The 25,237-nt window shown below is 47.8% G+C and overlaps 1 protein-coding gene across 2 annotated transcripts in view; it reads right to left on the minus strand.

Moving 5' to 3' along the window:
* Ptk7 (protein tyrosine kinase 7 (inactive)) overlaps nucleotides 1–25,237 on the minus strand; it is a 66,455-nt gene that overhangs the window by 5,114 nt on the left and 36,104 nt on the right. The window contains exons 2-17 of one of the 2 annotated variants that reach the window (XM_076860150.1): nucleotides 18,478–18,765; nucleotides 17,931–18,033; nucleotides 17,383–17,573; nucleotides 17,148–17,298; nucleotides 16,338–16,486; nucleotides 15,842–16,108; nucleotides 12,284–12,417; nucleotides 11,991–12,126; nucleotides 11,725–11,844; nucleotides 9,117–9,266; nucleotides 8,861–9,011; nucleotides 8,638–8,765; nucleotides 7,001–7,204; nucleotides 6,097–6,252; nucleotides 5,091–5,323; nucleotides 3,827–3,907 (exon numbers count right to left, since the gene is read on the minus strand). In XM_076860150.1, the coding sequence (XP_076716265.1) occupies nucleotides 3,827–3,907; nucleotides 5,091–5,323; nucleotides 6,097–6,252; nucleotides 7,001–7,204; nucleotides 8,638–8,765; nucleotides 8,861–9,011; nucleotides 9,117–9,266; nucleotides 11,725–11,844; nucleotides 11,991–12,126; nucleotides 12,284–12,417; nucleotides 15,842–16,108; nucleotides 16,338–16,486; nucleotides 17,148–17,298; nucleotides 17,383–17,573; nucleotides 17,931–18,033; nucleotides 18,478–18,765 (2,642 nt within the window). The remainder of the gene's footprint in view (nucleotides 1–3,826; nucleotides 3,908–5,090; nucleotides 5,324–6,096; nucleotides 6,253–7,000; nucleotides 7,205–8,637; nucleotides 8,766–8,860; nucleotides 9,012–9,116; nucleotides 9,267–11,724; nucleotides 11,845–11,990; nucleotides 12,127–12,283; nucleotides 12,418–15,841; nucleotides 16,109–16,337; nucleotides 16,487–17,147; nucleotides 17,299–17,382; nucleotides 17,574–17,930; nucleotides 18,034–18,477; nucleotides 18,766–25,237) is intronic. The other variant, XM_076860151.1, reaches the window with a different exon arrangement.

Below are 25,237 nucleotides of genomic sequence, written 5' to 3' on the forward strand. Positions count from 1 at the left end.
AATAGCCACATGGGGCTAGTGCTGACCATATTGGCCAGGAAAGATACGGAAAATTCCATCATTGTAGGGGGCTCTATTAGACAGCACTGATCTAAACCACTACCAGAGTGGACCTTGCTACACAGCCAATGTGTTGCCTGGCACTCTATCAACACAGACGTGGCAAACAAATGATACCATCAGAACTGGGGAAAATGAGGGGAAAATTTTTTTTTTGATATATTTCATTATCAAAGTAAAGACACAAAATCTCTGGATAGCTTCCAACCAACACAGGGTTAAAGAGGGGCCAGATGGACAATCTGTCGAGATTACTGAGTAGCCCTGGGTACAGGTGCTGCACTAGGTCTCCAGGGGAAAATAGAAGCCATCCCCAAATGATCTCTGGAAGACCATTCTCAGAATGTCCTAAGTGCCTCTGGTGGTCTAAAAGTGCTTAATGATCAGTGGTCATCATAAACAGGGTTAACTCTGCTTCAGGCATTAAAACCCCAGGGCATTGTCCTATCTGTAAGTGGCAGACAACCACTTTGGTATTGTGCCCTCCTTAGACCTGCAGCTCTCCTCAGCCTGCTCTCACTAGATCTAGCTCACAAGCTAAGCAATCTACTGCAAGTCAAGAGAAACAGAAAAGTGGACCTGGCATGGTGACTAACATGCTGTTTCTCTAGAGAGGCAGTGTTTCTGGAAATACTGGCTAAGTGAGGATAGTAAAAGAGAATTCTGTTATTCCCTAGCCAAATAAGTCTTTCCTTGCTTCTGTTATATCCTAGCCAAGTAAGAGTTTCCTTGCAAGATGCCATAAGATGGCCATTGGATTAATTGTCAAATATTGTTATAATATCCTGTTCTTTGGTAAACACCAGACCCACCCTTTCCTTTCCAACTTTATCACCTGGAGGGTTTGCCCAAGTCCCAGCTAACCCACTATAACTACTAAGCTCTTCCCACAATGGGCTTTCTTTTTCTGCCCAAGCATCTGACTGGATAAAGCACAGACCTCCAGGTATGCTAAGCTGAACCTGCTCCTCCTTGTTGCATAGTAGGTGATCCATTTAGCAAGCACAGCTCATTTCTCTGGCTGCTATTGTCCTCTGACATCATTCTATCAACTACTCTAACAAGCATTACCTACAATTGTGCCAACTCCCAGGGCCCATGTCTTTCATTTCTATGGCTGCCCACAGTTGTCTTAAAATTTCCCTGGGGCTCCTCTCAGCCCACTCACCTTCCTTCCAACTCTAGTTGGCCAGAGAATAGCCAGCCCACTGCCCCACCTTCCTCTAAAACCTTGACTTTTCCTCCTTCCATTCACTCCTGTAGGCCTTAGTAATATGAAGTCAGAATGTGGCTCACTACATTATTAGAAGGAAATACCTAAAAAGTTTTAGTATATTATTTCTAAGAATTTTCATTTTTATGGAATCCCCCAAAGCATTGTTTTTGAACAGCTCATCCAGACCCACATGGGGGGCTGGGGTTATACTCAGTGGTGGAGCACTTGCCTGGCATGTATAAGGCACTGGGTTTGATCCTCAGCACCACATAAAAATAAATACAGTATTGTGTCCACCTACAACTAAACATATTAAAAAAAAAAAAAGAAAGAAAGAAAAGAAGAAAAAAAAAAAAGACCCATATGGGTCTTGAAACCAATTTAGTAGGTTTAAAAAGTAAGAAAAAAAATCTGGGCCCAGTGACACACACCTGTAATCCCAGCAGCAGGGGAGGTTGAGGTGGGAAGATTGCAAGTTTGAGGTCAGCCTCAACCACTTACCAAGGCCCTAACCAGCTTAGTGAGACCCTATCTCAAAATAAAAATAAATAAATAAAAAGGGCTAGGGATGTAGCTTATTGGTAAAGTGCCTCTAGGTTCAATCCCCAATACCACCACCAAAAAAAAAAAAAAAAAAAAAAGAATAAAATAGTACATATCAAGTACATCAAATGTAGTGTTGTGAAAGTTCAATTTTAGTTATATATATGTGCATGCTTGGGTGCATGTGTGGAAGGGTATACATGTTGGATCATGAGCAAAATGCATTTCTTATAGGAAATCCCAATCAAAAAACATTTCAAAGCCACTGGTTTCCAACAGGGTTCCTCAAAAAATTTTTTTCTTTTTTGATACTAGGGCCTTCAGCATTCAGGCTCCTAGAACTTTATGAGCTTAAGAATCTGCTACAGAGGATGGGGTCGTAGCTCAGTGGTAGAGCATGTGCTTAGCACGCTCAAGACCTGGGCTCAATCTCCTGCACCTAAATAAATAAATAATGAGCTGAAGAGATTATTTTAAAGATTTAGGTCCTCAGGGGTTGGGGTTGTGGCTCAGTGGCAGAACGCAAGACTTGCGAGGCACTGGGTTTGATCCTCGGTACCACATAAAAATAAAAATATTGTGTCCATCTACAACTAAAAAATATTAAAAAAAAAAAAAAAAAGATTTAGGTCCTCAGACCCCACTCAGAAGCACTCTGATTTCCTCATTCTCAAGTATGATCTAGAAAAATTTTAAGACAATGTCTCACTATTTTGCCAGGCTGGTCTCAACCTACTTGTGCCTAGAAGGATCACTGCATTCAAGTGATCAATCCTCCTACCTCAGCCTTCCAAGTAGCTGGGATTCAGGTGTGTTGCACCATGCTCAGTGAAATCTGCTTTTCTTTTCTTTCTCTTTTTCTTATTGGTACCAGAGATTAAACCCTGGAGCCCTCTACCACTAAGCTTCAGCTCCATTCCTTTTTATTTTTTTGAGACAGGGTCTTGCTAAGTTGCTGAAACTGGACTCAAATTTGCTATCTTCCTGCCTTAACTTCCCAAATTGCTGAGATTACAGGCATGTGCCACCACGCCCCACTGAAATCTTCATTTTTGAAAAGCGTTTCTCCTATGTGATGCAAAATAGTGTCCTCAGAAAGTATGGAACTCAACTTTTTGAAACTCCCTCATCAAATTCAAAATGCTATAGGGAAAAAAAAAAAAAAAGCTGGGGGGGAGATGTTTAGCTAAGGGGGGGATAACTCTCAAAAGTGTCCCTCAGGTCACTTGACAGAGATAGCTGACTTCCTGTCAGCCTACCTCCCTGACCCAGACACACAAACTTACCTTGATCCCCTCCCTCTTGAAACCATCATCCCCTTCCTGCCATTCAACTACTTCCTGTCCTTGAGAACTGGACTCAATGGCTTTTTCTACCAGGAAACCTTCTTTGTTAATCACAGCTGTCTGTCCACCTGAAGGACTCGATTGTCATCAACATCTCTCATTGATGCCTCCCACTCACTTCCGAGTGGTACCTCAAGTCCCCAGGTCTGTAATGTCAGACTCATTTACCTAATCTCCCCCACTAAATCCTAAGAGCCTGAGGGCAGGCTGTCCATTCAGGGAAGGGCCAGCTACCCCTGGAGCCTGGTGAAACCCACTCAGGGCCACACCCAGCCAACAGGCCCTGGGACTTGGACTACATGCAGCGTTCCTACTCAGCTCACCACAGGCAAATAGGTGTCTGGTTCTAAGGAAAGCTCCTGCCCCAAAGGCAAGGGCCAGAGCTGCTTTCTATGTGACGTCACTATGAGAATACAAGGCTATTTTCAGGCTCTATAAGTGGGGCAAGTCCCTTAACCTTTCTAAGTTTCAGATTCTTCCTCCACAAAATGGGGATAATAACATATATTTCGGGGGACAACAGTGATGAGTAAGATAACACATATGAAGTTCTTACTATAGAGCCTGACCCTTAGGGAGCACTGAATAAAACAGCAGCTCTGTTACTATTACTGCCCTGGCTCTCGGCCCACTCTTGGGACCTTTCTCCCCACTTCCTCACCTTCTGCTTGGTGCTGAGGGGCTGTGACTTCAACTTCTCATCCTTGCTCTTGGAAATCCTCAGGAACTGTTTGAGGTCTCCCTAAAGGAAGAGCCAAGCATCTGTGAGGGCAGAGTCCAGCTATGGCATGAGTGTTAGCCCTGCCTTAGTTTACTTATTAAAGCAGTAAACCAAGCAGGCACCTACACAGATTCTGCCTAGGGAGGTGGTGAGAAGTCCTGACCCCGAAGGCCCTCCCAACCTGCCCCCTCTCCTGTGGGGAAAGGTCACCAGAAATGTGGGAATTAAAAGTCATATAGGAAATGCCTTCTATGAGCTTTGTCAAAAAAGGAAGAGAGCTGTCCTTCCTACCCTGACAAAGCTTCTGCCCTTAGGAAGCCAAGATGAAAACACAGGCCCCTACCCTGTCCTCATAGATCCCTGAGAAGAAACCCCTGTCCTGCAGGGGTTTATAATCTAATAGACAAAAATGAACATGGAGAATACCAGCAGCTGAAACATACACAAAGCACCTGTAAGTACTTGTTAATGGACACACTGAGAATACTCCCTCCCCCGCCCACTCCAGAGCTGGGAGATTTAACAAGGGGATCAGGGACTAGAGCAACTGGGAAATGAAGAGGAAAGGGCAGCTCTGGGAAGGGGCTGGGTGGAAAGGAGAAGGCTGATGCAAGGCTAACACATGCCAGAAGAGGAACTAGGGAGGCAGTGGGAAAGAAGGAAAGGAAGGAGAAAGAAAAGGAGGGAAGGGGTGAGGGAAGGAAGGGAAGAAAGAAGAAAGGCCAGCCAGCTAGTCAGCCTGGTCTAACAAGTTTATTCTCAAGGGGTGACAAGTCCTGGGGGGAAAACTATAACAAATCAAAGATAAGCATCAGGGGCTGGGGTTGCAACTCAGTGGTACAGTGCTTGCCTAACACACATGAGGCAATGGGTTCAATCCTCAGCACCATATAAAAATAAATAAATAAAACAAAGGTATTATGCCCATGTACAACTAAAAACAAAACAAAACAAAATTAAAAAAAAAAAAAAAAAGGTCAGAATCAGGGAAGTTGACCCAGAAGATGCCCTAGAACAACTTAGGATCAAGCAGACACCGACAGGAAAGATGGGGTGCTGGTGAAGGAAGGGCAGGTGTCGGGGAACTGGGAGGGTAGGGAGCAGAGCATCTCAAGGTGGCAACAGCAGGTGGGCAGAGGTCTCAGCTGAGACCACATAAGATAAGACCTCCAAGGTGTCCCTGCCCCCATCTCTGCTAGCATACCAGGTCCACATATTCCAGCACCATGTAGTGGGGCTCAGCCTCCCGGCACAGCCCCAAGAGCCGCACCACATTGGCATGATTCAGTTTCCCGAACATCTCAAACTCCCTCCGGAAGTCCAGTTGCTGCTGCTCGTCCTTGCTCTGCAGACTCTTCACAAGTACTAGGGTCTCTGCCACACCCTCTTCCAAGCCCTGTGCCTTTGCCAGGAACACTTCCCCAAACTCGCTTTTCCCTGTGGGTACAGATCTGGGTCAGGTAGCTGCCTTTACCCAAGCAGAGGAAATCACTAGCTTGGGGAGGAGCCTCACATACAGTGGGGAGTCTTTGCTCCACCCCACCTACCCTGGTGGGCACTAGCCCTGGTTCTGTTCATCCCTCTCCCTGGGATTCAATGACTCCAAGAGTAAAATAAAATGGTTGGACAGTTAGCATTTTCCAAATGGTGGTTTACATAACAATTTTTGGTGGTTTATGATAAACATGTGTTTAATAGTTAAATGTTTTAAAGTATGTTAGGAAAAAAGCCAACTAGTACAAACCCATAGTTCTCACATTTTTTTCATATAAAAAAGCTAACTTTGCTTTGTTTTCTCAATACTGGGAATTGAACCCAGGGGTGCTCTACCACTGAGCTACTCCCCAGTCCTTTTTATTTTAGGACAGGGTCTCACTAAGTTGCCTAGGTTGGCCTTGAAACCTGTGATCCTCCTGCCTCAGCCTCCAAGTAGCTGGGATTATAGGCATGTGCCACCACATCCAAGGTGTCAATTTAATAAAAACATCAAGAGAATAATACCATAGGCAGGACCACAGGCGGGACACAATCTGTATGGAGGTAGCCTAGCACACAGGGGACACCCTAGATAATATCTCCACCTATGCTCTCCCATCTCTTACATGCTAGGGTTCACAGACATCAGGGTCACCACATGGCTATCACCAAGGCTCAGAACAGGCCTGGTGACATGTAATGAAGCAGGATCATCTGTAACTAAGGCAACATACCCAGCGTGGTAATGGGCTGCAGGCTGGCCCGTGGGAAGTGCAACTTATCACTTGTGCTGTGACGCTTGTTGGTGGCTGCAGAGCCGGAACCCAAGCTAGTCAAAGCCACTTCTTCCTGGATCTCTGCTGAGGTTTGCCCATTCTGCAAAGGCCCACCTGGAAACATGGGACACGGGGGCATGTCAGAATGAGACCTGACGCTCCAGCTACCATGGGGACCTCAGATCTTTCCCTGTCTCCCTTGCTTGCCATGTGGGGCCAATCACCTTGTTCCATGTGATAGAGTCAATGCCACTGACAAATTGATGAGGTGAGAGGAGAAGCAGGGATGGGTTTCTCTTAGTATATGACCACTTACTGATGTAGCTGATTACGACCTCTGAAATAACACACCACAGAAGTCTGAACCACCAGTCCCTGAACACCAGATTTCAATCAGGCCTTTTCTGTTCATAGGGCCTCCTATGGGCATGGTCCTAACAGTCACAAGGGGGAAATCACAATGGGAAAAACCCAAGCCCTGCTCTGAACACCTAAGCTGACAGGAGACCCACAAATGACCTTAAGGAGTGCCCTGTCAGGGGAAGAGGTTAGGAAGATAGACACAAAGAGATTGCCCTTGGGGGACTGTTAGACATGGGGGAGAGATGTGCTATAGAAACATGTATGCATATACTGGATCCTATGTGTCATTTCGTGCTGGGAGATGCCTGGGAAACAGGCAGTGGTCAAGAGGTTCCAATGAGAAAGAACTGAGTGAGGCTGTTCAGAAGTTAAGGCCCTGGGAACAGGCCAACACCAGGCTTCCAGCTGGGGTGGGACAGTCCCAGTTCCAATACAGACCTTCAGTGCCAGGGCTCACTCCTCTGTGGCTAGGGAGGGGTCCACCTCCAGGGGTCCTCACCATTCAGGCACTCCATCTCCGGCTCCTCACCCTCAGGCTGCTTCTGCAGGCGCTTGGCTTTGCAGCGCTTCTTGCAATAGAACATGAGGCCCAGCACCGCGATGATATAGGCCACAGCAGCGCCCACTGACAGCCCAATGGTCTGGATCATCTTGTAAGGAGGAGGGCTACCTGGGCCCTCAGAATCTTCCAGCACGGGCTTATCTAGAGACACATAGATGAGTTTGGACAGGGGCTACTGCAGCAAACCAAGCCCTATTTCTCTACTAAACCATCCCACCTCACATATGACAACTTCTAGATATTTCTTGGCCTAATAAAGGCAGAGAGACAGGGGAAGTTCACTACCTTTACTGGTTTTAATGAGGGAGAGCAGGTCCTTCTACCCATGAAGGTCACTGAAGCTCTGAAGGAGATGAGCCCAGTGATTCCCCAACTGGCTGTGCATCAGAACAGGGATATATATGAAAAATACCTCTCAGGGAACCACCACAAACCCACACTATTAACAAGCTTCCTAACTGACTCGATATTGTAAGCAAGTCCTGAAGAACATTTAGAAGCTTCCAATTTAAAATCCTAGTCATGGCCTAGCAGAGAGCAGGGATCTCAATAAGCCTATGTGTAGAAGGGGTCTGCTAGTCTAGGGGCTTTCAATGGCATATGGAGAGAGCTCCAAGGGGTCATCAGCTGAACTGAGGGCAAGAGGAGTCCATAAAGGATCCCTCTGGGGCTGGGGATGTGGCTCAAGCAGTAACACGCTCGCCTGAGATGCACGGGGCGCTGGGTTCGATCCTCAGGACCACATAAAAATAAAATAAAGATGTTGGGTCCGCCGAAAACTGAAAAACAAATATTAAAAAATTCTCTCTCTCTCTCTTAAAAAAAAAAAAAAAAAAAAAAGGATCCCTCAGTTCTCACATGTACCCCAACAGCTTCAACCAAGGGTCTGGCTACTTCATTTTCATTCATTTAAGCTTCCACATAATATGCTATTTAGAAAAATAATTATTCTGCTAAATCAAGAGTTTGTGAACCTTTCATTTAAACCCTTCTATGGGCTAGGGCTGTAGCTCAGTGGTAGAGCACTTGTCCAGGATGTGTGAGGCACTGGGTTCAAGCTTCAGCACCACATGAAAATAAATAAAATAAAGATATTGTGTCTACCTACAATTAAAAAAATAAAAAAGGAACCCCTTCTATCTTACAGATGCAGAAACAAGCCCCCAAATGGGAGCTACTGCCTCCGAGGGCATAGAGCTGGTTAGCAGAAGTCTGATCCAGGGCCTTTTTTACCTGACGCATCATCCTTTGGTCCTATAGGCCAAAGCCACCTTGTCCTACTACATAATCCCCTCCCCACCCACTCAGGTAGCTGTGTGGCTGCTGCAAAGACTCAGGGAGAAGCATTTTAGGAAGAGGATACTCCCCTCCCCACCCATCATACACATCCCGGCTGCAGAACGTTAAATAAATGACAGTAATCCTAAGCAAGGAATCTAAGAATGTGCCATGGCACAGTGGAGGGGACCCAGCTGAAGTCTCCTCCCCCATCACAAAAAGGATGCCTTCTATGTATGATGAGAAAGAAGCCTGGCTGCACCACTTCCTGTGCAAGACACCCCCCTGGGCCATACCCACAACGTAGAGGGGGGCCTCCGTGTGTTTGATGTTGCAGCTGTTGCCTGCAATGCAGGTGTAGCGGCCTGAGTCCTCGGGGGCCACATCATGGATCACAAGGGAGCCGTTCTGGAAGATGTGCATCCTGCCCAGAGAGAACCACAGCACTGCCCACCTGGCCAGCTTCTGAGCCAGAACTGCAGAAGAGGTAAAGTGGGTGTGGAAGGGAGGATGTTCTACCTGGGTCCTAGCTTGGTAGGATCTAGGATGCGGTCTTTGCCCTTCCACTGAATGAGTGGCTTGGGGTCCCCCTGGGCCTCACACCGCAGCAGGGCAGTGTGGCCCTGGTACACGGTCGTGCGCTCTGGCTCTACCTTGAAGGTGATGAAAACTGGATGGGAAGAGACCAGCAAGGGATAGGAGTGGTGAGCAAATGGGGCCAATAAGGGGATAGGCTGTGACCCCCCAGAAGGCTGCCAGCCCTGACTGGTCACACCTGCCACAGTGAGCTGAACATGTGCACGGATCTGGCCCTGTGGCCCATTGGAGGCAATGCAAGTGTAGTTTCCAGCGTCATCTCTGGTCACCCGGGCAAAGTGCAGGGTACCAGCATTGTCGGTCACCCACTCCGGAAGACTGCTCCCATCTGCAGGGAAAAGGAAGGGACATTATGGGATGGAGCAGAATTACAATGGGTAGCTGGCAATGCCCTCAGTCACCCACCTCTACTCAAAAATAAGCCATCACTCCTTATTACCATAGACAAAGTCCAAACTTCTGGCAGGGCGCAGTGGCGCATGCCTTTAATCCCAGCAGCTTGAGAGGCTGAAGCAGGAGAATTGAGAGTTCAAAGCTAACCTCAGCAACTTAGCAAGGCCCTAAGCAGTGTAGTGAGACCCTGTCTCTAAATAGAATATTAAAAAAAAGGCTAAGGATGTGGCTCAGTAGATTTAAGTGCCCCTGAGTTTAATCCCTGACACCAAAAAAAGAAAAAAGAAAAAAAAAATCCAAACTTCTGTGCCAGATGTTGGAAGTCCACCACTATTTTTTTCCCCCCAATTACTAGTCTCACCTTCTCCTACTGCCCATGCAACATCCCACTTCTGCCAAACTGGACTTCTGAGTAGAACAAAGGTTGGCTTTGTTTTCATCTCACTGCCTGTCACTCTTCACTCCTAGAACCAACCCATTCTTGCTATCTGCTAATATCTCAGCCTCCAGATTCATTTTGAGTCCCACATCCCCTGCAGAACCTACAACCCTACTCCCACTCCTACTGTTAGTGGGAATGTAAAAATTGATCCAGGATGCAGTGGTGCATGCTCATAATCCCAGCAACTTGAGAGGCTGAAGCAGGAGGATCACAAGTTCAAGACCAGCCTTAGCAACTTAGAGAGGCCTTAAGCAATTTAATGAGACCCTATCTCAAAATAAAAAATAAAAATAAAAAGGGCTGTGGATGTGGCTCAGTGACTAAGTACCCCTGGGTTCAATCACTTGTACCAAAAGAACAAAACAGCTGGGTGCAGTGGCACACACCTATGATCACAGATATTTGGGAAACTGAGGCAGGAGGATTGCAAATTTAAGGTCAGTCTCAGCCACTTAGTGAGGTCTTAGGGAACTTAGCAAAACCCTGTCTCAAATAGAAATAAAAAGGGCTGTGGATTTGGCTGGGTTGTAAGCACACCTGGGTTCAATCTCCAGTAGCAAAGAAAACAAAACTGGCCAATCCCTTTAAAATCGATTTGGCAACTCACATCAATCCCCTGCCTTTTTTTTTTTTTTTTTTGCAGTATTGGGGATAGAACCCATGGGCCTTCTACCACTGAGTTGCATTGCTGGCCCTTTTTATTTTGAGACAGGGTCTTGTTAACTTAACCAAGATGGTCTCAAACTTGTGATCATACTGCCTCAGCCTCCCAAGTAGGCTTTCACCACCACACCCAGCTGTTCAAACCCTTTTATACATAATTATTCCATTTCTGGAACTCTTTCCCAAAGGAGGTAGGAGGATCACAAGTTTGAGGCTAATCTGGGCTATTTAGTAAGACCTAGTCTCAAAATAAAAATAAAAAGAACCAGAGATGTAGCTCAGTGGTTGATTACTTGTCTAGCACGTGCAAAGTCCTGGGTTCCATCCTAGTATCACCACTGCCCCCCCCCAAAAAAAAGGAAAATAAAGAAAAGAGAAAACATATAAAATGATATATACTCAGGCATAGAAGCATATGCCTGAAATCCTAGCAAGAGGAGAATCACAAATTTGAAGCGAGCCTGGGCAACTAAGTAAAACTCAAAATAAGATTTTTAAAAAGGGCTGAGAACATAGTTCAGTCTTAAAGCACCCCTGGGTTCAATCCACTAGTACTGCAAAAATAAGTAAATAAAATTAAAAAAATATAATAAGTGACATATAGTTGGGCTGGGGGTGTAGCTCAGTGGTAAAGTGCTTACCTAGCACATGAGAGGTTTTGGGTTTGGTCCCCAGCACCACACAAAAATTTGATTTTTAGGGGCTGGTGTTGTGGCTCAGTGGTTGAGTACTTGCCTAGCGTATGTGAGGCACTGGATTTGATTCTTGGCACAACATATAAATAAATGAATAAAATAAAGATCCATCAACATCTAAAAAAATTTGTGTTTTTTTGAAACATAATATATAGTTATTATCTGTACCTTGTTTCTAAAATAAGCCACATCTTACTCATCAAGCTGAATAAGTGAAAACTATATATATAATAAATTGCTATGTAAAAACAAAGAGGCACAGAAAAAAGACATACACTCAAGAAAATGGATAATGGGATTACCATCCCCACCCCCCTCTCAAAATTTTCTAAAGGAGGCCACATTACCTATGTCAGAAAGAAAAAATAGGACTTCACAGCACTGTCTTGATTAACCCAACCACTTGCTGCCTTGAGACATCTTCCGTTTTGTCCAATGCTGCAATTTGACCCTTTCTGGATCTGGTTTTTCCTTTGTAACTGGATTACACATCAGACCTCACATTTCCTGGTGTGGTGCTAGGCACTCAGTGGGCTCTCAGACATGCACACCTATTAGTGGACTGCCCTGCCTCCCGTGTACAAGATACCCACCTGCCCGTACCCACTTAATTGTGGGTTTCTCTCGGCCGGTGGCTGAGCAGGGCACAGTAGCCTCCTTATCAAACTCCATGCACTGCTGTGGCTGGGGTGGCGGTGTGAACTTGAGCTTTTCTGTTTCAACAGAAGGCAGGCAGGTGGGGAGAAAGAGGAGAAACTGAGGCAGCTAAAGGCCAGGGGCAGACCCACTACTCCTTCCCCATCACTTTCCTGCCCAGACGGCCAGGCACTCTCCCCGCACATCACACATGCTGGCTCACCCAGCACTTGGACACGGGCCTGGGCTTCAATGCTGCCGGCTGGAGTGCTGCTCACACAGCGGTACCATGTCCCGTCGTACACCTCCACGCTGTTGATGCGCAAGGTCCCGTTCTTAGAGATCTCGAACCTCGAGTCCTACAGCACATGGTCAAGAGGTACAGCAAGTGAACCCACACAACAGCTCCCTGCAGGCAGCCTCAGGGGGAAGAGAGCTCTTGGGGTGAGCAGAGACGAAAGCAGCAGAAGGAAATCCCCTCCTACGGCACATCCACCAGCAACCTTCTCATCTCACCTCAGAGATAAGCATCTGGTTCCGGTACCAGATGACCATGGGTTTAGGTGTGGCCTGGGTTAGGCAATGCAAGTAGCCTGGTTTGCCTTCCTCTAGCTGGCTGTCTTGGGGCTTCTTCAGCCATGTGGGCACAGCTAGAGGGACAGGAAAGAACAGGGAAGGCTGTTTAACAGGTCTCCAGGGCTGGGGATATAGCTCAGTTGGTAGAGTGCTTACCGTGCATGCACAAGGCCCTGGGTTCAATCCCCAGCACCACCAAAACAAACAAACAAAACAAAACAAAACAAACAAACAAACAAAAAAAAAAACCCAGGTCTCCAGAGCCAAAGAACACACCCCCAAGAAGTTCTAATATCCCATTAGGCCCTGAGTTCAGAAGCCAGAGGCTGCTTGGGTGATTACTGCAGCAATAAGCTCTTAGGGTAATTCCAGCTCCTTCCCAACATTATCTTAGTTAATGTCACAATAAACCCCCAAGGTAAATATTCTTCTATTTCATTGATAAGAAAACAGGTTCAAAGAAGTAATGGTGATTGGCTAATACATGATAGAGATGGGATTTAAAATGCTGGTGTATGTAACTCCAATACCCCGGCTCTGAATTCCTCCACAACGTGCCAAAGCTCAGTGCTCAGATACCTGTTCTATTCTAGCCATAGTAGCTCCCCTAAACGATCCCATCCAATCCATGACCTTCAATAACAAACCTATACCCTGACTCCGACCGCCCACCCCCACCATGAGCTTCAGACTTGTAATACAGATGCCTACTATACACAGCTGCCAAATGGAAATTCAGGCATTCAAGCTTCGTGAGTATAAAGGAGAACACATCATTTCCACCAAAACCTGTTAGACTGCTTGCAATGATAGCTGTCAACTGTCTTCCCATCCATTTCATCTCCTTAATGTGATGGTAACACTTTCCCCACCAAAAGACACCCCATTTCTCTACTCCCTGGAATGTGGAATCTGGGTGGCCAGTGACTTGCCTTGTCCAACAGAACATAATGAAAGGGCTGCAGCTCCTGCTTTTGCACTCTTGGAATCCAGCTTCCACATGAGCAAGACTGGCCTAGCTAACTGGAGAAGGCTCTGTCAACTGCCAGACTTGTGAATGAGGTCATCGGGGACTAGCCTGCCACCAGCTGAGCTATGAACTGACCGCAAACGTGTGGGAGCTCAGTTGACAGCACACGGAGCTGAAACCCCCCACAGAATCAAAAGCAAATCAACCGGGTTTAGGAGTGGCTTGTTATGCGGCAGTGGAAAACTGGTAACACTTTAATACAAGCTGAAGTCCTCTCTAAGTCCTTACAAGGTCTCTACCTCTCCAATGACCTTGGCTGCTCTCACCACCATTTATTCAGCTCAGGCCTGCACGCTATGCTGTTCCTCCAACTCATAAATCCATTTCTGTCTTGGGGTCTATCACGTGGCTCATTCTCTCCTTAAGTACCAACTCAAATGTTACCATCTACTGAGGTCTTCCCTAAACTTCCCTTCATCCTATCCTGGTCCTCTCTGTCACTTACCCTATGTTAGTTTTTCTTTATAGCTGTACTGCCACTTAAAAATTATATATTTGTTCATTCAACTGTTTTTCTCATTTTCTTCATCTCCCCACTAGAAGAAAAGCCTCACAAGCGGGTGTTTGCTTTACTTCCCACTGCATTTCCAGTCCCAGAAGAGTGCCTAGCATGGAGAAGGCACTCACCTAATCTCTGCTGGACTAGACGCAGTCCTGGAGCTTCCCTTTCTCCAAACTCTGCCTTCTATCAAGCAGCAACTGAACCAGCCTTGCTTTTATCAGGCACCCTTCTCAAATTCCACAGGCCTCCCTTTCGAAAGTTACACAGAACACCCAGCATGGCTCAGACAGTGAACGATCAAGACCTGTAGTTCCCAAACTTGGGCATACATAAGCACCTCAGAAGCACTTGTTAAAGACACCTCTGCAGATGGGGAGTAGGGCCCTGAAGTCTGAATATTTAAAAGAATCACTGATGAAGAAATGACCATAGACCCCGTTGGAGAAGAGCTGACTGCAGCTTGTATTTGTCTGCATGTTGCTGTGTAAGAGTCCTGAGCACCTGTTCTCTGTGTGCTTGCAGCTTCCCACTTGAACCAGTACCGGAACATGAGAGAGAGCACGTCTTTTGAGATTCCAGTATCATATTTATGAGAATAACACCATCACAACTTTACATTTACAGAGTCCTTTTCATGTTCAAATCTTTGCAAATTTACCCACATGAAAAGATTGGTAATGTAAAGGTAAGTGGAAGACACAGATAACAAAACAGTCTGTACATGTATGTGTCTTTGGGTATACTATAGTTTGTATTATGTATCCTTTGATATTATCACAAAAGTTTGCAATGAGATATGATATAAAGAAATAGAAAACAAAAATAAATAAATCCTACTGAACACAGTGGCGTATAACTGACAATCCCAGCTACTCAAGAGGCTGAGGCAGGAGGATTAAAAATTTGAGGCCAACCCGGACAATTTAGTGAGACCCTTTCTCAAAATAAAATTTTTTAAAAGGGCTGAAGATGTAGCTTAGTGTAATAGCACTTGCCTAACATATTTAAGGCCCTAGCTCAATCCCCAATATGACTAATCAACCAAATAAATAAATCCCTATATCTATCGCAAGGTATATACAAGGCTTTATCCTATCTGTTTTTGGTCATATCTATTGCTCCCCCTCCTTATTTATTGGTACTGAGGTTGAACCAGGGTTGAACCCCTAGTCCTTTATTTTTTTATTTTTGAGACAGGGTCTTTCTACATTGCTGAGGCTAGCCTCAGCTTTCTAAGTTGTTGGGATTACAGATGTGTACCACCTGCCCCTGGCTTGTAAGTAATATATTTATTAAAGAAACTTATAAAATATAACAAATATGAGATATTAAAACACAGTGAAAATCATCTATTATTTTGTTCCTCATTACTTCCTGAAAAAAAAAAAAACAGGATTTTTTTAAAAAAATATATTGTTTTAGTTGTCAATGGACCTTTATTTAATTTATTTATTGCAATGCTAAGAATCGAACCCAGTGCCTCATGCATGCACACTAAGTCACAACTCCAGACCCAAAAAAGATCTTTTTTATATACTGCATTTGATCTTTCCAACAACCTTGTAAGGTAGATAGTGGGTTATTGACCCATTTTATGTATGAGGTGACTGAGGCCTAGCAAGGCAGATGACATGCTATCCATGGTTATTCTACTCATTAGAAACTGAGTGGACCCAGGTCTCCAGACTCCCAGTCAAGTGCTCTTTCCTTGCAGCAAAAGGACCATTTTCCTGAGTGCTGTAACTATTTCCTCTGATGTGCTATGCCAAACTTTGTGCCTGGCTCTCCACTTTCTCCTAACATCACCTGCCAGCTAGTGACTGATCCCCAAGGCTGGGGGGCCTAGAACTAAGAGGGCCTCAGTTGAGCACCAAAGAAGGCTTCGTCTATTACACCAGAGTTCAAGCCCTCCTACGACATGGGCTTCTCTCCACCTCTCCTCAACCTTCAGAGAAAATGGACTCACTGGCCACAGTGATGTTGAGGTCCTGTCGCCGTTGACCAGCCAGGTTGGCTGCATGGCAGGTGTAGACACCAGCATCGCTCTCGGCAGTAATGGCAAACACCAGTTCATGGTCCTTCTGGTAGACTCTGCCATGGGTAGGCAGTCGGACTCCTGCATGCTCCCACCATACACTGGGCTCTGGCAGACCCTGGGGAGGCACGCACGCCACACGTTCCTCGCTGCCAGCTGTGAACACCCGTGGCTCAAATGGTAGCATGTCTTCAATCTCTGCAGGGTTATAAGGGGAAGGTGACCAGCCTGATTTCTGTGAGTCCTGGGATACATGATATTTTCCCCCAGCAAGCCCAGGGTCCCTTCCAGTCACAAATCCTCCCCTGTAGCCCTCTATACCACCTCTTACTAGCCCTATCCTCCTCTTCCCTCTGCCCTCCAGCCGGTAGCTGAGTGAAAAGAGGAGCCTAAATATCTACATGTCACTGCAGCACCAGGGGCTCACCTGCCAGGTGAAGCTTGGCCTCCAGGATGATGGGTGGACCCCTCTGTCCCTGGCCAATGCAGCGGTAGGTTCCTGCATTGCGTGGTCGGACCTGGGTCAGCAGCAGGGACCCATTGGCAAACACCGTGGCTCTGCGGAGATGTGGGGGACTACAGAGGGGAGAGAGGGCTATTTGGAAGTGGCCCATAGGCCTCCTTCTGGAAGGGCATACAATGGAATTCTATCCTGCAGAGGTCAGGAATGTCCTCAAGCCTAAAGCCAGGCCATGAGCCTCAGAGCCTAAGGATCCACACCCTCAAGAACCAGGGTCATGCCTGACACTACAAAAGTGCTATCTGCTTTCCTAGAGCCTGGGCAAGGAGCAGAAGTCCCAACAGAGGGACTAGATGCTCCTAGAACCTCTGGAGGTATTTGCCTCCTCCAAAAAGTGTGTAAGTGTGTGCATGTGTAGTGTGAATAGTGTTTTTGCCTTGGACCTTTCTATCCAGAAGGTGATCACATAGGTCCCGTGTCCCTCCCACCCTTGGATCTCTAACTCTCTTCCTCATCCCAGAAGACCCAGGGGGAAGAAAGCCATCCCTAGCTCACAGGGTGCCTTCATATGAAATGCCTTCAAACGACTCTTCCCTTTGTTGGACTCATTTTATAAAAACAAAACATTATACTGCCATCTGCTGGAAATGCGAAGTAATACATGTACAAATCCTTGATGTTTGTTATTTGAACTAAATCTGCATCTCCTTGGGAGAACACATGTGCAGTCCACAACCTGTTTCACAGTACTGGAAGGCTCCCAGCCAGATGTCTTACCGACTGCGGTTGTTGATTGGAGTATCATCCTCAAAGACCCACTGCAGGTTTGGGGGTGGTTGGGCTGAGAACTGACAATGGAACATGGCCTCCTCATTCCTTGCCACTACCACATTCTGGGGTGCCAGGACCACCCTGGCAAAGCTTTCATCTGCAATGAGTGGAAGTGCAGCAAGGTCAGCAGGCAGGGTAGTAAGGCCTCTCCTTGCCTCCTCTGACCCCAAGCCAGGCTCACCTGCAATGCTCAAGGAGAAGTTCTGGCTGCTGCAGGCCTGGCCAAAGGCATTGTGGGCACAGCAAGAATAGAGGCCACTGTGATCAGGACTGGCCGGTCGAAGGGTCAGATTCCGCTCCTTGCTGCTGACTGTGTGGTTGCTCTGGCTGTCAGAAAGGGGGGTCCCATCTCGGAACCACTGGTAGGTGGGCCTATGGGGCAGAGGAGGTCAGTAGCAAGGAGGAAGGGATACTCAGCGGACAGGACAGAGAGACCCTCAGTCTACAAATGGAGAAACCGAGACCTGAGGAGGGGAAGTGCACAAAGGCACACAGCATTCAGGGACAGAATCAGAGTGAGATTCCAGATCTCTCAGTTCTCAGAATCTAGGCTCACTCAGCGCACAGTGCTGGCCCTCCTCGAATCCCTAGGGGCTGGCATGAAGCAACTAGGGACAGGTGAAGAGCACTGGTCAGGGGAGCAAGGTCCAACTGCAGAGGCTAGGATTTGGGGGGACATCCTGCTTGTCTAGAACAGCCCTCTCTCATCCACCCTCCTTGGCTCCTTACCGAGGATGTCCGTCAATGTGACAACGAAGCGTGACCTGGGTCTGTGGCTGGATCTCAGCTTCTGAGGCTGGATGCTTCAGGACCACAGGACCTGCCTCAATCCCTATAGCAGAGGCCACAGTGGCAGTGAGGTCAGAGCAGCAGCAGAGGGGAAGCAGGACAATCAGGAAACCACTGAATTGAAAGGCTCTGGATACAGTGACCACTGGGGCCCTGGCTGGTCAGGCCTGAAATGTGGCAGGCAGCCTCATGGCCCCTCCCACAGCTGAAGATAAATGGGCCAAGACTTGAAGGGGGAAAAAATACTTTGGAAAAAATGAGATTCTCAGTAGAGTATGTGCTTAGCATGGGTTCAATCCCCAGCAAGAAATAGAGACTTCTAACTTCTTCTTATCTACGTAAGCAGAAAGAACTGACCACAACTGCACTGTCTTCCCCTTTCAACAGGCAATGAGAAAAGCTGAGCAAAAGTGGTGAAGGTGGTGTCCCCAAAGCTCAATAGTTAAGGATCTGACAAGGGTCCCAGGTACTGTCCCCAGGTTCTCACATTTGATGTTGAAGGTGGCATTGGCACTTCGGACTTCCTCTCCGGTGACATTATCCCGAGCCACACATTGGAAGGCACCAGAGTCCTGCAGCCGGTCCACAGCTACAAAGCTCAGGCTATTTCCCTCGGCAAAACGCCGTTCAGTATCTTGGACAGGGGCCCCGTTGAGCAGCCAGTACAGATGCACTGGGCCTGTGGCTTGGACTTTACAGAAGAGCAGGGCCCGGCGCCCCTGCAGTGCATCCTGGGAGGACGGCTCCTTGATGAAGACAATGTCTGCCTGGATACCTGCAGATGGGGACACAGAAGAGGCAGGATCAGGAGTTGCAGCTTCTGTCTGAACACAGCCCATCATGTATAAAGAAGGAATGGGGTCGTGTACACAAGACGTGTCCAATAAGTACAGGGGTGAACATTACCACAACTGGTAAGGATCCACTAAGGAACTTAAACTGCTGGATGCTCTGCAGAACATAAAGATGGTCCTCCTTACAACACCTGCAGGACCAGATCCTGGGAGGTCTGGAAGCCAAGCTGAGGAGCAGAGCACAATAGCAGGCAACCTGGCCCCCGACCCCATCGGGATCAAGACACTGAGCAAAGTTAAATCCTAGGAAGATTATCTGCACTCACACACTCACTGAGAGTACTAGTGGAAGTAGCCAGGGGACAGAGAAGCTTTGAAGCCCACCTAAAGGTGCTTATCAGCCCAACATTCCTGAGGGGCTTCCCCATCACTGGAAAAGCCAATATTCTCTAAAAACCTGGGCTATTGCCAAAGGCATGCCAAGGTCACTCTTGTCCTGTGTGCTATCCCCAAGAATCTGTGAGTCAAGTGGTACCAGGTTTTCACCTGAAGCCATTCCCCCTCCAGCACCACCATTGTTCAACTGTGGCCAGAGAGGAAGGACCAACCACAGACAAGGGGGCCCTATGACCAAAGGTGGAACTGCAGTCAGTGGGAACAAAGGAAAGAGAAGCCTAAACTGAGCACAGATGGGGTACGAAGGCGGAGAGTAGGGCTGGGCAAGTGGGCGGCTGGTTACAATGGCAGCAGGAATAAAACTGGGCTTTACTCCTGGCCCATGTGGGCGCCCTGCAGAGGCCTAAAACTGCTGGGCCTTGAACATGGAAGAGGACGCTCCCACTGCCCAGAAGAAGCAGGCTCTGCTCTCAGCCAAACTAGGACGTACAAGGACAGGGAGACTCACAGGGTCTCAAACCAACGGAGACTAACTGTGGCCCAGAGACCACCCTTCCAAGACCCTGGAAGTGGAGTTTGGTTCTTTAAGGCATGAAGTCGGTGTCAAAATAAGACCAGGGCTGGGTCCAGATGAGGGACTGTTCTGGTGTTGATCCATCTGCCAACCTGCCAGCCCACATCTCCCAATACAAAACAGTTGTGGAGCTAGAAGCAGCCCAGAGCACCCCTATTACTTCTCCATGGAGCACTGTGCTTCTCTGAGTGGACAATTCACCAGGGCAGGCCATCCCACCCACAGTGGAAGTTAACAAATCTGCCTCCAGGCACTGCTGAGCACCCCTAGTCACCATGCTAATCCAAATACACCCCTACACATTTCCAAATGCTACACCAGGGTATGGCCCTGCCCCAGCCTCACATTTTGATCCAACTTCCTTATAGTACAGATGGGTAAATCCAGGCCCAGAAATGCAGAAGATATGCCCAAGATCAGACAGCTCACATATGGCAAAGCCAGGATCGCAACACAAAGAAGCCAAGTCCCAGCTCCACACTCTTCCCAGCCCCACCCTGGAAGTATCTGATCCTACAATGGGGAGTCAGTCACCTTCCCCACAATCAGCAAGAGAAGTAGACAATGCCAGGCTCACAAAGGCAACCAAAGAACACTGGCTGAACTGAAATAACCTGGAGGCAATGTAGGGCAAGACCTGGCATCTGGAATACTTCCTGACCACTTCTCATGACACATGCAGGCAGACTTAGGCTGCGGCACCAGTGGATCTCTATAAATGTGACTCACCAAAATCTTGGGCTCCTCAACCTTGAACTCTCAAGATACTAATCAAAAATCAAAGAGAGATCTACTTTCAAAGTGTGGGTGACCCCACTTACCCACTCAGCTTCTGAAGATATGTTGGGAAGCCAGAAGCCTCACTCACACAAAGGGATGGTTAAGGGTTTGGATTCAGGCAGGTTGGGCTCAAATCCTGTCACAATTAGTGTGTCTGACCTTGGGCAAGTGACAGAGCCTTCTCTGCCTCATTCATGAGGGTGTCACGGGTTCTCAGTGCATTAATTTGTGAAGTGCCTTGGCCAGAGTTCACCTGCAATAAATGGCAGCTACTGTTAAAAACCTCATGATCGTCCTTCCTGCTCAAGGATTTGAATCCTAAGAGCATTAGAAAGCTCCCCTCTTGCCAAGGCCCAGGGCCTGGAGAGGAGACAGCAACCAGAGCAGAGGAAAGGTCTGAAGAGAACCACCTGGTGGTAAATGGGATGGAGGAAGGCCCTGGGGTGCAAGAACTGCAGAATACTTGCCATAGAGACCCAAGTTGTAAGAAGAGCCAGCATAACTCAGAGGGACCCCAGCTCAGCTCAGCCCCAGCCACCCCCACCTCTGCCTCCAGCATCTCATCCTGGGGCCTGGGCTGGGCTGCTCCATGGCTGTGGTGAAAGATGCTGCATTCCCAGACTGCCACTCAGAGCCCCCTGCGCCCCCACAACAGGGCCTGGGAAACATCAAAGCCAGCCCCGCGGGGGCCTCTGTCCTGACGTCAGCTCACAGCAGGTCCTGGTTAGTGCTTGGCTGGGGCAGACTTAGATGTTTCAAAAGGCAAGGAGAGCAGCCTCCAGGCTTCTCCCAGTCCCTGCTGTGAGCAACTCAGCCAAGAGACTCCCCACTCAGGAGGTTGGCCTGGTGCTGTGGCACCCATATTTGCTCAGGAGACAGTCTGAATGTGCCTGGTCTGGCCATCTGTATGGCTTATAGGAAATACGGGGCTGTTGCTCTGCTGGGGGGAAATGGGCAGGAAATTCAGAAGCAGCCTAGGAGTCCCCAGCAACAATGGCAGACTTCAGGAAAGAAGGGCTGGAACATAAGGGGCTCTTCAGAAGTTTTGCTGATGCTGATGACAAGAAAGGGAAGAGAAAAATGACAGAGAAAGACAAGTTTTTTGAAACAGAGGTAACACCTGCTTCAAGGTGGCACATTCCTGCCCCTTCTTCCTAATTTGAGGATGCCCTAGGGCTGTGGTCTGGAAGCACACTGGTTCTGGGCCTCCAAAGCTGCCCCTGCTCTTAAGACTGAGTCTCACCACACACCAGCATCACCCCTACCACACACTCACCCTCATGGAGTCACCTGGAGGCCGCCTGCTCAATTCCAAGCTCTGCTGCTGCCCCACAGCCCTGCCCCTGCCCCTCCCTAGCAACGCCACCTCATGTGACCTCCCTGCACCTTTCTCCATGCTATGAAATGTGGATACCTGGCCTAGCAGATAGGTAGCGTGAGGGCTAAGTGGGTTCATGTTGGGAAAACCCACATATAGCACGGAGTTCGGTCAGCCACTTCCCAGGTAGGAGCTTGTCCCACTGTGCATAGTGGACCCCAGAAGTCCCTTGGCAATGACAGGCAGATGGAGCCATATGCTCACACCAGGCACCCACCCCGACAAGCTGAATCTTTGAACCCAATAGGGAAACTTCCAAGCCATGTCCTTGGTTCCCTAACAGCTATCTAGATTCAGACACTTGCCCTGCTTGCGCCTTCAGCCCCAGCCCTGCAAAACAGGGTCAGTGGGCAGCAGCCCAACTCCCCCAGCAAGCGTCTGGTCTGGTGCCCACCCTCCTGATTGCTCTCTGGGCTCCAGGCCCAGTAAACCGTGTATATATAAGTGTGTGCACACACATGTGTAAACAAGAATGCTATGGGGAGCAGTGAGCAGCAGGAAGTTTTTCTTAAGTACTCCAGCTCTAAGTAATTCTGGCTACTTTAGTCTTAAGAGTACCCATCTCAACTACTCAGCTCTCAGGAGCTGGTCCTCCTGGTCTATGAAACCCATCCCCAGAACTGACACAGGCCTCAGAACTACCAGACATGACTACCTCCTCTCCTCTTATGAAAGAAAATTCCATTCTTTGGACAGATGCCTCAAGACTGGGCTGAGACACCAATATCCTGGTTAGTGAGGAATTTCATGCTGCCAAAACTCCCCCAGGAGTATGCTCCAGAAGAGCATGGGCACTTCACATAGTGCTATGTGTGTGATCATCTGAGTGACTGTGACCCCTCCCACATACCTGGCTGACTCCTCCACAACCAGGGCACACCAAAGACTCAGTTGCTGGCTTCAGGACCTAGGTTCCTGTGGAGGACATCCCGAATTCTAGGTGGCCCCTAGGGCCCACCAAAGTGGCTCCTGTTAGTGCAAACAGGCCCAAGGAAGAGCAGCACCAGGGCACAGGCTGGGACATGCAGCCCTCAGGTTCCCTGACCCATGAGAAGACTGTTGTCCTCACAGGACACCACTATCTAGAAACTTTATTTTTCCATATTTTTATTGGTGCATTATAATTAGTACATAATAGTGGGATTTGTTGTAACATATTCTTACATGCACACTATGCATGCAAACAATATAATTTTACCAATATCATTCCCCAGCATTTTCCTTTCCCTCCCCTCTTCCTGGTCCCTTACTTCCCTTATTCTCCCTTTGATTTTTAAGGGAAATTTAAAGTTCCAAGTGAGAGGTCCTAGAGCACCAGGGTGTCTCACCAGGCACTCAGCAGCTTGACCAACCCTCCTCTCCAAGGGGCTGCCACTCTAATGCAGACTCTTGGCCTTTGAGGGCTTTAGTCACCATGCTTTTTTGACTGTTCTTGAGCTGCGAGGAAGGTCCATGACCCACAGACATTAGTAATTTTGGAGGAATAAATCAGTTGCTGCAGGAATAAGTCACGTGGATGAACAGTAAGCCCAGTCATTTCCCAGTTTACCCAGGTTGGCAGAACCACAAAATACTGCAGGGGTATTTGTGATTCTGGGGATTGGAATGTTCTTCCTGACTACCACCAGTACACTGTATGTGGTTTTAGCATCAGCAACCCAGACTGTTTGATGATAAGTCCAAAACCAGAAGAGTACATAAGGGTTCAGAGGTCAGCAAAGATGGTCCACAAATGACTAAGAGAACTAATGTGTGGCAGGACACAAAATTCAAAATTCCATCCCCTTCCCCCCGCCCCCCGGTCTTCCTGGGATCCTCAAAAGACCCCATGTTCACCAACAAGAGCCTCATTGCCCCCTCCCCCAAATACATTTTAAAATTTGCTCTGAGCAGGGCAGGAGGGAGCAGAGTCAGGGACCCTGCAGAGTTTTCTTGTCCTAAGATTAGAGAACAAAATAAGATCACTAGTGATTGAGGCTGAAACAATTTAGCAGGCCTGTTTTTCCACCTTGGGCCAAACCTCAACTCAGACCTGCCGATCCTACTCCTGGGAGGCCCTAGAATAAGGAGATTGACATTCAACAGCAGGAGGAAGACCATCACATGGCATCCAAGATCAGGGGGACAAAACACCAGCCCAGAGGCATGGCTTAAGGTACTGCCCAGTCAGGAGCCACTCCACCAGTCCCTGGAACCTGCTGAGACTAGGAGGGTTGGACTTAGTACATGTGTCTCACTCACCTTTAGTGATCCTTCAATGGCTGTGGTATCTCCAAGCTATGGTGTCATACTGGTGTCCAAGGAAACACCATACCAGCCAGAGTGATGTGGTGTGATGTTGTGGAAGGAATCCAGGGAGACCTGGGTTCTAGTCTTGATAAGCCACTGGCAATGACTGTGACCAATCAACACCCTCCCTTCCCAGGCAGTCTTGACTATTTATAAAAATTAAAGAAACGAGAGCAGAAGCCTAGACAGTCATCGTGACTTAACACCGCATTAGCTACAGTGATGCTGGGAGGCAGTTGCAGACCCAAAAGGCCCACTCCAAGTTACCCCCGACCCCAACCTCCAGCTACACAGTCAGCACTTGCTTGGCAAATGTAGGGCCAGGCCTAGGAGTGATTATGAGTAACCCTCCTCTATGCGGCAGGTGTACAGGATCTGAGGCAGTTGGGGGCTGCAGACGGGGATCTGGCATCCTTCTGCCTCCCCCTTTCCACACTGCAGCTCAGCCTCCCCAGGACATCTGCCTCTGCCTTCTATTGCCCCTGTGGTTGGGGCCACATTCCTGTACCCAGAGCTCACTGTCTTTGATACCCCTGCTTCTGCTGGGAATGAGGCTTCACCCCCAACACTAGATCCTAAGTTTGAAGGGAGAACAGACCTTTGTGCACAGGGTGACACTTCTGTGCCCCTTATGGCCATGAGCATGTATGAGGAAATTAAACCACTCAAATATCCATCTGACCTGAAATCTTATCCTTTATCTACCTTTATCTTTTGTGGCCAACTTAATTTTCCTCTCTGGGCTTCAGTTTTCTCATCTGGAAGATGGCAGCCTTGAAACGGATTTTTTTTTTTTTTAATATTTTTTTAGTTGTAGATGGACACAATATAAATTATTTTTATTTATTTATTTTTATGTGGTGCTCACACATGAGAGACAAGGGCTCTACCAATGAGCTACAACCCCAGCCCTTGAAATAGATTTTTTTTTTTTTGAGATAGGCTTACTAGGCAGCCCAAGTTGACCTTGAACTCCAGGTTCAAGTGATTCTCCTACCTTGCCTCCAGGTAGCTAGGACTTATAGGTACAATTAGA

This window comes from Callospermophilus lateralis, chromosome 6 (assembly GCF_048772815.1).
Source record: "Callospermophilus lateralis isolate mCalLat2 chromosome 6, mCalLat2.hap1, whole genome shotgun sequence".
NCBI classification, from domain to species: Eukaryota; Metazoa; Chordata; class Mammalia; order Rodentia; family Sciuridae; genus Callospermophilus; species Callospermophilus lateralis.